The 12,860-nt window shown below is 57.4% G+C and overlaps 1 protein-coding gene across 2 annotated transcripts in view; it reads left to right on the forward strand.

Moving 5' to 3' along the window:
• The first annotated feature begins 423 nt into the window (after positions 1-423).
• ANGPT4 (angiopoietin 4) overlaps positions 424-12,860 on the forward strand; it is a 28,776-nt gene continuing 16,339 nt past the window's right edge. For both annotated transcript variants that reach the window (XM_079785198.1, XM_079785199.1), the window contains exon 1: positions 424-1,229. In XM_079785198.1, coding sequence (XP_079641324.1) covers positions 930-1,229 — 300 coding nt within the window. In that variant the 5' untranslated portion in view covers positions 424-929. The remainder of the gene's footprint in view (positions 1,230-12,860) is intronic.

Raw genomic sequence — 12,860 nt, forward strand, 5'->3', positions numbered from 1 at the left:
TCTGCCCCAGGACAAACAGCCTCTCCCTGCTGCCCAGGACAGACAGCCTCTCCCTCTGCCCCAGGACAGACAGCCTCTCCCTCTGCCCCAGGACAGACAGCCTCTCCCTCTGCCCCAGGACAGACAGCCTCTCCCCGCTGTCACGGGAACTGAGCCAGGGCCACCTCAGGGCACACCGTCCCTGGCGCCCCGAGGGAGCAGCTCCGTGGTGAAGCATGCACTTCCCTGGCCTCCCAAGGACGTTCTGTCTCCTGAAACAGGTTGGACTGGCTGCCTCCTCCCCAGCCTCACGCCTCTGCCCCTCCTTTTGCTCTATCCGGGTTATTTCCCTCGTGTGCCAAATGCTCACACGGAACTAGAGCAGGAACGTGCTGGGGGTGGGGGAGAAAGCGGAGGCATGGGGTGCTGAAATCTGAGATTCCAGCCTTCGTGGGAGGAGGCTGGAAAGAGAGACAGAGACAGAGACAGGAAGAGATAGTTGGGTTGGTTTGGTTTTCTGCAGCAGGCGGCCTTGGGGTGTGCGTGTGTGTGCGTGTGTGTGCACACGTCTGTGGGTTGTTTTCTTCCCTGCGCTCTCCCAGGGAGGCCGGGTCCCCACGGGGTAATAAGGGCTCTGAGGCCCCTACGCACAGCAAGGCTAGTGCACAGGCAGGGTAGCAAGAGGGCCCGTGAGAGGAAGGAAGGGAAAGGGGAAGAATAGAGGTGAGGGAGAGCTGGGAGCGAGCAGGGCGGTGGGAGGAGCTGAGCAGCTGTGGCATCTGGAACAAGTATAAATAGCTGTCTGGGTGGAGCTTGGCCAAACAGGGGTTTGCAGCTGCAGCGGTTCTAGGGCAGACCTGTCCGCTGCTGGCCACAGCGGGGACACCCCGGGCACGGAGCGGGGCCTGCGGGCTCCGGCCAGACCCCCCTCACCATCACCACATCTCTGGATGCTCTCCTGGCCGGCCATGCTGCGGGGGGGCCTCCTCCTCCTCGCTGTGGCCACCGTGACTGTGGCCCAGCGGCGGGGGCAGGAGGTGAGAGAGCGCCGCCTGGCGCACCGCGTCCAGCATGGCCAGTGCAGCTACACCTTCCTGCTGCCCGAGCCGGAGGCCTGCGCTCCAGAGGCTGGGACCTTCAGGGGCTCCAACAGCCTCCAGAGGGACTCGCTGAACCTCGTGGCCTGGCCTACCAAGCGGATGCAACACCTGGAGAAGATGCTGGAGAACAACACGCAGCGGCTGCAGAAGGTACGGCTGGGCCTGCGGGGGGGGGGGGGGGGGGGGAGGGGGGCGGGGACAGCAATTGGCAGCTGCAGCATCCACCCCAGAGGCCTTCCCTGGGCACAGAGGGCCAGGCTGATGGGACCCTTGTCTCTGAATGGCATGGACTGAGATAATGAGGCCCAGAGAGGGGCAGGGATAAGCCTAAGGCCACACAGCAAGACTGGGCAGGCTCAGAACTGGAAACCTGACTCCCTAACTGCCCATCACTCACTCACCTGATAAAAGCTGCCGCGGGCCAGGCCCTTCCAAGTGCTGGGGACTCAACAGCAAATAAACAGCATGTCCCCTCTGGACTAGTGGGGTCAGAGGCATAAAGAGATGAACAGTGACAATCTACCCGGTCGGATGGTGAGGCAAAATGAAAGAGGGGAAAGGCAAGAAGTGACCGGGGTGGCTATTTGAGGTCAGAGAAGCCAAGAGAAGGTAACATTTGAACCCAGAGAACAAGGGGAGTGAGGGAGCGGCCCCTGCAGGGGCCTGGGAGGAGGGCCTTCACGGCAGAGGGACCAGTGAGCGCAAAGGCTGGGCGGTGGGAAGGCAGCCGGGAGCCTGGGAGCAGCAGGATGGCCAGTGTGGCTGGAGCAGAGGAGGAGGGGGACGAAGGGTGAGGGACGAGACCCGAGAGGGGAGGGGAGGGGAGCCCACGTGGGGCCTTGGGAGCCTCTGGGAGGACTTTGGCTCTTGCTCCGAGCACCCTGGGAGCCATTGCAGGATTCTGAGCAGAAAAGACACACCTGAATCGGTTTGAACAGAACGGTCCGTAGGGGACAGGGTGGAGGATGGAAGCCCGAGGAGGAGGCTGCTGCAGCCACCAGGCAAGAGGCGACGGAGGCCTGAAGCAGGAGGGGGCTGGGAGCGGGCGCTGATGCCATTCGTGTCGACGGCCAGATGCTGGTCTGTCCTGAAAAGGGAGCCAATGGGCTCTGCTGATGAACTGGTAGGGGGTGGCAGAGACAAGGAGCTGAGGACACCACTGCCATTGTGCCCAAGGCCAGCGCCACTAGGAGCTCCTGCCCTCATTCTTTCAGCAAGCACTCTGAGCACCTACTGCGTGCCGGCCCTAGGTCAGGCACTGAGGTGGACGAGGCAGGCTTGGCCCCGCGGCCGGTGTAGGGGCAGGAACGGCATCCTGCAGGTTCCGAGATGGGCCTGGCCAGCCCTCTAAGTAGGAGTTACTGAGGGAGAGAACGGGACCCAGGCACCGGAGACCGGAGACCGTCTGATCGATAGCAGGGAGAGGAGAGGAGTGAACCGATTCCTGGAGCTTTTGAATGTATTAAACAGCAGACAGCTGCTTATAGACTAAGGTGAGAGCAAAGGAGACTAGAATGTTCCCCGAGGTGCCTCTCCCAGGAGCGGTCCCTTCTTCCCCATGGTTTCCAAATTGTTCCAATCATGTGCCCAAGCAGCAATGTTCACTCCCTAATATGTGCATATTTACTCAATCGTTATGCACGTGTGCCCACATGAAGATCATGTGTACAAGGTATGACACAAATGAAAATGCACATCAAGTGAAAATGAGCACAAATGAAAATGCACATTAAAAAGATGACATAGGACCCTGGCCGGTGTGGCTCAGTAGGTTAGGCATCGTCCCATGCACCAAAAGGTTGCCGTTCAGTTCCCAGTAGGGGTCGTGCAGGAAGCAGCCAATCAATGTCTCACTCACATCAATGTTTCCCTCTCCCTCCCTCTCCTTTCTCTCTAAAAATCACTAAAATAATCTTTTAAGAAAGATGACATATGAAATCACGTAAATTGAAGTTCTGGTATTTTCTCCTGTTTTCCAAAGGATTGCCTTTCACACACCCCGGGAGGACCCATCCTCAAGGGAGAGGCTGCCCTGCACCTGTCTAACCGACGGGCGTCATGCACACATTCACACACCTTCATGCACACGCGCACTTAACCTCCTGCTTCACTCCTGCCCAGACCATCCGTCTCCTCAGCCCTCACTCAGCATCTTCCCATAGTCCTCTGCCCTCCCACTACCTGCCCTGCAACACCTCCAGCCTCCACCATCCCCCCCTCAGGTCCCCCTCCAGGGAGCTCTTGGCTTCACACTCTGGAGCCAACCCGGTGGGCGCTCCATGCTGCCCTGAAATTTGTGTCTTCAGGCACCTGTTTCCAGTCCCATAAGTTACTCCAAACCTCACCTTCCTTAGGCCTCCATCCTGAACCCCACCCATCCTCTCACCAGACCCTGGACCTCCTGCCACAAGCAATGGGGCCCCGGAGAGAGATGCCCCTCCGCAGCCTGCCCCACACCCGCAGGTTCACCTGTGCACCCCCAGTCCCCAGAGCCTTTCTCCAGGGGCCAAGGCCGCTTCTCCGTTCCGGGCTGTGAGCCCATCCTCTGCAGCCCCTCAGCTCCTCAAATCAGCCATCCTTCCTGTGTCGCCATCCACTTCTCCCGCCCTGCTGTCCTCCCCCTTCAGGTTTAATCGCATCCAGGTATCTTCCATGTTTCAGAAGGAAGAGAAAGAGAAGGAAGAGGGGAAGCAAGCCTCTTCATCCCACGGCCCCTCTGACTTCTGGCCTGGCTCTCAGAAGCCACATGCTCTGCCTCTGCTGTCTCAATGCCCAACTCCCTCGTTCCCGTAAGGTCGCCTCCCACACCCCACTTCCCACATCCAATGGCCACGGCTCAGTCTTCATCATACTTGACCTCCTGGCAAATCTAGTGCTGCTGCCCAGCACATCCTTCCAGAAACTGTCTCCATCAGCAAACCCTCATCTACAAGGCCTGCTGTTCCAACCACTTTCCCTACCTCCATGGGCCCACCCTGACAGCCACCTCCATCTCCTTCCTACCCACACGGTCCTCACAGCCACCATCCAGGGCTCCCCGTTTCCACCTGGCCCCACAGTCCCTTCTGCACACAGCAGGCAGCGGGGTCCTATTCACACCTAAATCAGATCCTGCCCCTCCTCTGCCCAAACCCTTCCCAGGGCTCCCATCTCTTCAGCATCAGAGCAAATATTCTTAATTCCTGCAACACCCCTCCCCCAGACACCCACATGTCTCACCCCTGAGCTCTCTCAGGTCTTTGGTTAAATGTCACCTCCTCGGAAAGGCCCTCCTTGTCCGTCCTGTGTAAAATAGTCACCCTCCTTCTATCCCTTCACCTGGTTTTGGTTTTCCTCTTAGCACTTTCTACCACCTGTTCTTAAGAGCATTGCTTTTGGTCTGTGAGCTGCCAGAGGGCAGGGACCATGTCTGTTTTATTCACTTCTGTGTTCCCAGGGCCTGGAACATAGTAGGTGCTCAGTACATGTCTCCTGAGTGCATGATGTTCCGCCAGTCTCTCAGGTTGCTCCTGCTTCCCCGCCCCCCCGCCCCATCCTGACCTGGTGGTGTTGCCCAGGACTTCATCTCACCTCTTGGTTTCCTCTCACACTCAGTGGCACTGCCCTCAGGGCTGCCCCCACCACTCCTGCTCACGTCTCCAACCTGCTCCTCCACGGCACCCAATGGGCATCTCATGGTCCCTGTGCCCCAAATCCATAGCCCTGCTATCCCCCCGCCCCAGACATCTCCTCTCTGAGACCCCAGTGTCTCAGCTCCAACGTTGTCTGACACTCAGCTCTTCCCGCCCGGCCCACTGCTCTCTCTGTTTAAGGTATCATCGCCCAGCCAGCAGGCCTCTGCACCCTGGGGCTGTCCTTCACCTTCCAACCCCCCCCCTAACATCCCCCCCTCACCCGCCAGGCAGCATGTCCCATCCATCCTGCTGCTTCAGCTTCTCTCGTCAGCATCCATCCTCCCGTCTACCTGGCCGCTGCCCTGGCTCAGGCCTCATCAACTCCCACCTGGCTTCTCTACCCCAAGTCTCACCCTTTCATCCTCTTTGACTCCCCTGGATGCCTGGTGCTTAGGCAACACTGACTCAGCCAAAGGACGGGTTTAAACTGAAGACTTTTGGGTCAGAAGGTCACCCAGCTCATCCCTTCAGCTCACCGTGGAATGTTCTCTCCTGGCATCCATCCACCTAGCCGGATAATCCATGGGTCCCCAAAGAACACGTGGGCCAGCGGTCACTGATGTAGGAGTCAGGCAGACCTGAGCTCTCAGCCTGACCCCGCCATGTGGCTATGGATGAGTGAGTCCCTGTTTCCCCATCTGCAAAATGGAGAAAATCACAGTACGTCAGGGGGTGGCGGGGAAGACCGTGAGGTCACTCCCGCGCCATCTCAGCCTGCTGCCGGCTGCTGTCCCTGCTTCACGTAGCCCTCCTGCCCAGAATGCAGAGGACTGATGGGCTATCATTTAACCAACATAATCTCATTGTGAACTCTGTACCCCTGGCTGGGGGAAGCTCAGTCGTGGTCAGGTCAGTCCCATGGTGGCAGATAGCCTCAGGGTTGGGAATGTCACTTGTCTACGCTGGTGTTCTCGAGGGGTCCCCAATCATGCTGGTCTTTGGTGGGGTTCATGCACGTGTTGGCCATGTCATCTCCTAGGTAACAGACCCCTTGGGTTGAGTGCTTCCCTCATGCTTTTCAGTGTTCAGGTCACTGCCAAGTCACTCTGTGCCGGGGAGCCTGCCACACGGTCAGACCCAATCGCCTAAACACCCCTGGCAGTCGCTCCCCTCTGGGTCCTGCACTTCCGTGGGTAGCTTCAGAGCCTAGAAGGTGGGAGCCCCAACGCTGGAGCCCAACTGTTGGAATTTGAAACCAGTTCTGCCTCTTCTTTGCTGTGTGACCCGGGGCAAGTTGCTTCACCTCTCTGAGCCTTGGTTTCCTTTCCTATAAAGTAGAGTGACGGCGCCTACCTCCATGAGGATTTAATGAGATGAGGCACAGTGAGTCCTTGGGCCGGTGCCAGGTACATAGTAAACTCAATACCTGCTGCCTGTTCCCATTAGGCGCTCTCCCTGGAAACAGCAACGTGAGTCCTGGGCCTTCCTCCCCACCCCCACCCCCACCCCCGTGGAGACGTATGCTCCCTGGCTCAGTGATAGGCAGCATTTGAACAGTCATTTCTCTCCCTCCTACTCTCCCCGGCCCCAGTCAGGAATGCTGCTACCTTCGGTGGCCATGGTCGTGACCTCCCTCTGCCTCTTCTCTTGTGTAGTCTCTCGGTCCAGAGGCTTTGAAACTCCAATGCCACTTTTGGCTTCTTCTAGAACAGCCCAGAAGAGGAAAAAAATGAGTTTCAAAATAGCCTTATCTAGCAGCAGCTGCAGCAGCATCACCATGGCCATCGGGGTGACCTGGGGTGACGGGAGATAGCCTGCCCCCCAGACCCAGCACCCAGCAAGATTCTGTTCATCTCGGTGGGGGCAGGGGTGCTGTTGCAAGCTCCCAATGGCGAATGCCTGCCCAGCCATGCCCCCAGCTCCTCCCCTAGGCAGATAAGGAAACTGAGGCCAACCAAGAGAAGGGGCTTGCCAGAGTCCTGCAGTGGCAAACACCAACCTCCATGCTGCAGGTCCTTCCTCCTGGCCGGAGGGTGTCGGGGAGGTGCGGGCAGCAAGATCTCAGAGCCAGCTGGATGCTCCCTTCTGCCTCAGAATCCCAAATCCCGGGTTCCCACTCTTCTCCCAGCATGCAACTGGCTGGTGTCCTTCTGCCCTATGCTCAGATGTGCATAGGGTGGGGGTGCCCTGCCCTTGCTCCCTCTCCCTGTTTCTTGCTCTGCTCCCCTGAGCCCCTCTCCCTTCCCTTCCTTCTACTCTCCTTACCTTCCTTCCACCTCTCTCTTCTGCCCCAGGGACTCATGTCCATCAGGACGCTTGGTGGGCTGCACAGCAGCTGCTGGCAGCAGCCAGGGATGTTGAGGGGGTGGGCGCAAGGCTAGCTGGCGGGCAGGCTCCCCTAGCTGAGCCGAGCGGTGCTGTGGTTAGTCACACGGCCTCCTGGGGTCACCACAGACGAGCTCTGTGACCCGGAGCGGGCCCTCACTCGGTGCCACACCTGTGAGGCATGTGATGTGGGGCCATGAGCAGCGGAGCTGGAAAGTGCCTGCCCTCAGCATGCTCCCATCAAAGGCACACGCGTTTCCTGCCATCCCCCAGCTCCCAGCCCCTCAGCAGCAGGTGCCCCTCTGCCCTGGCCCGTGCTCCCACAGGCTCCTTCTGCCGAGGAGGAGAGTGAGGAAAGCTGGGGCCACACAGGGCCCCAGGCGCCTGCCCCCCCCTCAGCACCAGAGGGCAGCACGCCTTCTTCCAGGTCTCTGGGGCTCCCGGCCTGGCAGACTCTGAACCCGGACACTGAGGTCCCTCCACTTCCTCCCTGTCCTGGCGGCAGCTGGTCCTCTGCCTGCGTCGCTGTCTGCCTCTCTTTGCTCCTCCGTGTGCCTCTGCCTCTCGCGGTCGCTCCTGGGGCTCTCAGGCGGCCCTGTGGTTTCTGTGTGTGTGTCTGCCACTCTCCAGTTCTCTCTCTTGTCTGGCTGGTGTCTCCCTAAGTCTCTCCCGGCCATTCTCTCAGATTCTCCCCTAACCACTAGGCCATCTGTCCCCACCACCTCTACCTCCCCAGGCGTCCACATGCGCTGTCCACCCTGGAGGACACCCCGGCCCAATGGCCAGCGCCCACCCCTCAAGGGGGAGGCTGGCGGCTACACAGGAGCCTCTGACCTGGCACTGCCCCTCGCCTCTGCTGTTTGCTCCAGTTCCCTGACGTCAAACCTCAGAATAACTCGGCCCCTCGCCTGGCGGCCACTGGGCCCTGCCTGACTGGACATGGGTCAAAAGCAAGTGGGGCGGGAATGCAGTGTGGGGTCCTGGCGCAGCCTGGACCCTCCCTCACTGCCGGGACTTCCAGCTACCCCGGCCTCCCCAGGCTGCCCGTAAATTCTTGGCATTTTCAGCCCTGGGTTATCCAAACAAGAAATGAATCTCGGTTGCTGAACCAAATCTCTTGGGGTTTGATTTCCTAACCTTCCCCTGGCCGCTTTCTGCTTGGGGCTGGGGGTGGGGTGGAGAGAACAGCATCTATGCCTTGGAGGAAGAAGGCTGTTTTCCCGAGAGGGGAGCTAGAGAGGCTGGCACAGATGCCCTCAGCCTAGGGGTGGCCTGGCGCAGGGCCACAGAGGCCCCGAGCACGGCTTCTCCCCGCCACCCCCCCTCCCAACGGGTTTATTTGTTCAAGTGGCTGGCCCGGCCATCCCATGGGGCAGGGCATGTGTTTCTGGCTCTTTCCTTCCAGCCCCAGAGCTCGGCGGGCTGGATGTACACAGACCCTCTCCCTCGTCTCTCCGTGGGCAGGAAATGTGAGAAAACAGCCCCTAGGTCTGTCCCCTGAGCCCGCACCTCTGGCCTCTGAGCGTTTGCTTCACCACAGAGCCGGCTCTGCAGTGCCTGGAACGGACCCCGGGAACCCCTGCGGGATCTGAGGAGGACTGAGCTGAGGTCAAGTGGCCAGGCCCCAGGGGTACCACGGACCAGCTGTGGGGTTCTGGGGCAGCCACCACCTGCATCATTTGGTTCCTCTAAAAAGTGGAACTGAAAACATTCCCTGCCTCCCAGAGAGGGCGTAGGATAAAGGAAGACAACCAGCATGTACTTACTGTGCGCTGGACACCGCCCTATGTGCCTTGAGAGAATTATCCCATTTCTTTCTCACAACAAGACTGTGAAGCAAGATTGTTCACCCATTAATGGATGGAGAAACTGAGGCACCAAGCGGTGCCATGACTTACCCAAGGCCGCCTGGCAAGGAAGGGTGAGGAGTCACACTCATATACACCAGTCACCCTCCCGCCTCAGGCCTTTGCACTTGTCTTTCCCTCCTGACTTTCCACAGCTGGCCCGTCTCATCCTCTCAGCTCAGGTGAGCGTTTCCCTGCCACTCTGGCTAACCGTGCCCTGGAGCCCAATCATGACTCCATCTTATTCTCTTCATAGCACGCGTCCCTATTGGAATTTAACTGATGGATTTAGTGGCAGTGCGCTGGAATCGGGTAACTTGCCGAGTTTGTTCAGTCCTGATCCCATAGCGCCTAGGAAAGCGCCTAGCACGTAGTAGGTACTCAAGAAATAACTCCTGGCAGAATACATGAATGAAACTCAGGATGGGGATTACTTTGAGGAAACGTATTTGTGATTATGATATAGATGGGATGTTGGAAAGAACTTTGTGTTGGTGGGTGTGTTTTTTTTATTGTATTTTATTCCGCATTCAATGAAATTCACCCTTTTAACATATAGTTCTATGAGGAATGTTTTTTTGTTTTGTTTTTAATCCTTACCTGAGGATATTTTTCCATTGATTTTTAGAGAGAGTGGAAGAGAGAGGGAAAGACAGAGAGAAATATCGATTGGTTGCCTCTTGCACACACCCCAAACAGGGCCCAGGCCAGGAAGGAGCCTGCAACCAAGGTACGTGCCCTTGACGGGAATCGAACCCGGGACCCTTTGGTCTGCAGGTCAACACTCTATCTACTGAGCCAAACCGGCTAGGGCTGTTCTATGAGTTTTGACAAATGTGTAGTCATGTAACACCACCACAGTCATGATATAGACATTGCACACTCCAAAAAGTTCTTATCGCCCTTTGCAGTCAGTCCTTGCCCTCAGGCCTGAGCCCCTGCAACCTCGGATTCTGACTTTTCCAGAGAGTCAGATAAATAAACCAGACCAAACAGCGTGTAGCCTTTAGAGTATGCAGGCTTTGTTCAATCATCAAAATACATCGGAGAGCCACTCAGGTTCCCGAGAGGCTTCCCTTATGCTGCTGAGCAGGGTCCATTGGGTGGACGGACCCAGGTGGTTTATCTGTTCGCCGGTTGAAGTCTTCTTTATTTAAATACTGCGGGAGGAAAAGGGGTGTGAGAAGGTTTCCTTGGCTACCAAGACTCAGCCACAGACACTCACCCGTTCTCTTTCCAAAACACCGTTCTTCTTCCCCCAGCCCCTGCCGGTCAGGACTCCTTTCCTTTCTTCCAAGGCCCTTTCCAAGCGCCCTCTCCTCAGCGAGGAGCAGGGTGTCCTGTCCCCATGTCCCAGGTTGGTAAGTGAGCTCAGAGAAGCCGAGCCCTAAATGACCAGAGGCCCACCGCTGGAGGAGAGCAGAGCCAGAGCTCAAACCCGGGGCCAGCGGGGAAGGGGGTAGCCCAAGGGCCAAAGATCAGCCTCTTTGCAGGCCGGAGGGATGCTGGGAGTCCAGGCCCTCTTTCCCCACCTTAGCCCTAAAAATGTGCCAGCATGAGGGTGAGGGAGAAGGGGTAGGTCTAACGGTGGGGTGGGAGGAAGCTGCGGCAGACCCCATCACCTGCGGGTACCTTCATTGGGTACCCACCCTTTCAGCTGGCTCCTGAGCCCTGGTATAAACCCAACCCCTCCCATGTAGGCTGACATCAGTCTCCAGAGTCCCACCTTGGCCATGCTGGGCCCATCTGGCCTGGATTACCCATCCCAGAGCTCGCGCTGGTGAGTGGATGTGGCACATTAGATAATGAGCCCCAGCTGCCGGTAGCCTTTGCCCCACTCAGCCACTTGCAGCCAAAGGACCAGTGAGAGACCAATGAGGGAGTTCCTGTCACTCAAGATGACCCCAAGCTACCCTGAGGTCCCACCCAGCTCTGTAGACCTGAGGAAGTCCCTGAGCAAGGAGTCTTGGAACCCAGCCCAGTCGTGACCTTGGGCAAGTCTTCTGGGCCTCGGTTTGTCCATCTGCAGCGAGAGGCTTGGGGGATGCCTGCAGCGGTCTGAGGGCAGGAATGAACTTGCTGCTCGAGAGTGTGGGGCAGGAGCTCAGGGCCTAGGAGTCCTGGGGGTGGGGGTGGGGGTGGTGCACAGGATTCAACAGAATAAGTTATATTTTTTCTTGAGCGTGGAAAATACACAGCTTTTATTGTATTATTCTTTATGCTTTTTCTCTTTTTTTTGTATGTGTGAAGTATACCATAATAATGTTGTTAAATTTTTTAAGGTGAGGGTAAGAATGGAGGTGAGAAAATGGAGACAATTTGTTCAAGAAGTTATATTACTGAGGGGACCAGAGAAATTGGAGGCATAGTTGAAGGGGTCTGGGGCGTCCAAGATTTTTTTTTTTTTACTTTTTATTTTTATTGATTTTTAGAGAGAAACAAAGGGAGAGGGAGAGAAAGAGAGGAACACTGATCTGATCAGCTGCCTCCTGCACACCCCCTGCCAGGATGGAGCCCACAACCAGGGCATGTGCCCATGGAATCCAACCGGTGACCTTTTGGTGCCCAGGGCGATGCCCAACCGACGGAGCCACACCAGCCAGGCTCCTCTACCTCTCACATGGGAGCTGTTGAGGCATGTTTGTGTGCTGCAGGGGACCGTGGGCTGGGGCTGAGGGTGCAGGGAAAGAAGGGGGTGCCAAGGGGACAGGGGCTTGAGGTCACTTTGTGACCTCGGCACTCAGGGTCCTCACACTTGAGTAAGTGTCAGACTCACCGGGAGAGCTGGTGTCACCCCAGAGTTTCTGATTCAGTAGGTCTGGGGTGAGACCTAGAAAGGTGCATTGCTAACAAGCTCCCTGGGGGTGCTGTGTCAAGGACCACACTTTGAGAACCACTGTTTTAATCAATACCAGTGCGCCCAGATGCACCCTCTTCTGGATTTGACCTTGCACTACAATAGAAGATGCTCTATCCAAAGCACGCGGGACGGGATGGGAGCCGACAGTTGAGATGGCAGAGGGGAGAAGAGATGAAGGAGGAAGCAGCCAGAGCCTGGGCCCCCCGCCAAGGTTACCCCCTCTCCTTAGGGAGAGCCAGGCTTCCCAGGCGCCCTGTGGGACCTCCTGGAAGACTGAGGGGGAGCACGAGGACAGAAGCTGGCAGTGTGTGTGTGTGGCGGGGGGGGGGGGGGGAGAGGCCAGCATGTGTGCAGGGTGGGGAGGGAGTGCAGGAGGGGCACTGAGCCCTGGAGCACACTGTGCACCTTCGCAACTTGATCCTGGTGTCGCCGCCAGACCCGCGCCTCCTGCTCTTGGAGAAAAGGCAGTTCTGTCAGGGAAATGAGCATCACCTTGTGGGATCCCTGAACTTTCGAGCTGGGAGAACCCTTGGAGACAGACAGGCCGGATCCACCCTGTTTGGCAGATGGCGAGGGCCAGGAAAACGAAAAGTCAGTGTGGCGGATGGACCTGCAAACTCTTATACGAGGAAAGATGTGTCCCCACTCTCTGCTGCTGGCTCTCCCAAAGAAAGCTGGGTAATGGGCATGACTTTGGGGGCTATGCTCTGACCTTTACGCTCCCCCTTTTCTATCAATTCATTGAACACTTATTTATTGAGCACCCAGCATGCGTTAAGCATTCTGCTAGACATGGAGATAAAGTGGTGAGCAGGACCAAATTTCTGGCTTTGTGGAATTAACATTCCAAGGTAAAACAGGCAATAGATAGAGAAATATCCTATATAATAAAAGCCTAATATGCACATCAACCGAATGGTGGAACAACCGGTCACTATGACACTCACTGACCACCAGGGGGGCAGACGCTCAACTCCAGGCTAGCCAAGGCGGGTGTTAGTGCCCCTCTGCCCCAATCCCCTTGCCAGTCAGGTGCCAGTGGGGTGCCCGGTCACCCTGCTGGTCACCCCACAGATTGGTCCTGATCCCTGGCCTGGCCTAGGGACCCTACCCATGCACAAATTTTGTGCATCAG

This window comes from Cnephaeus nilssonii, assembly GCF_951640355.1.
Source record: "Cnephaeus nilssonii genome assembly, chromosome: 11".
Taxonomy (NCBI): domain Eukaryota; kingdom Metazoa; phylum Chordata; class Mammalia; order Chiroptera; family Vespertilionidae; genus Cnephaeus; species Cnephaeus nilssonii.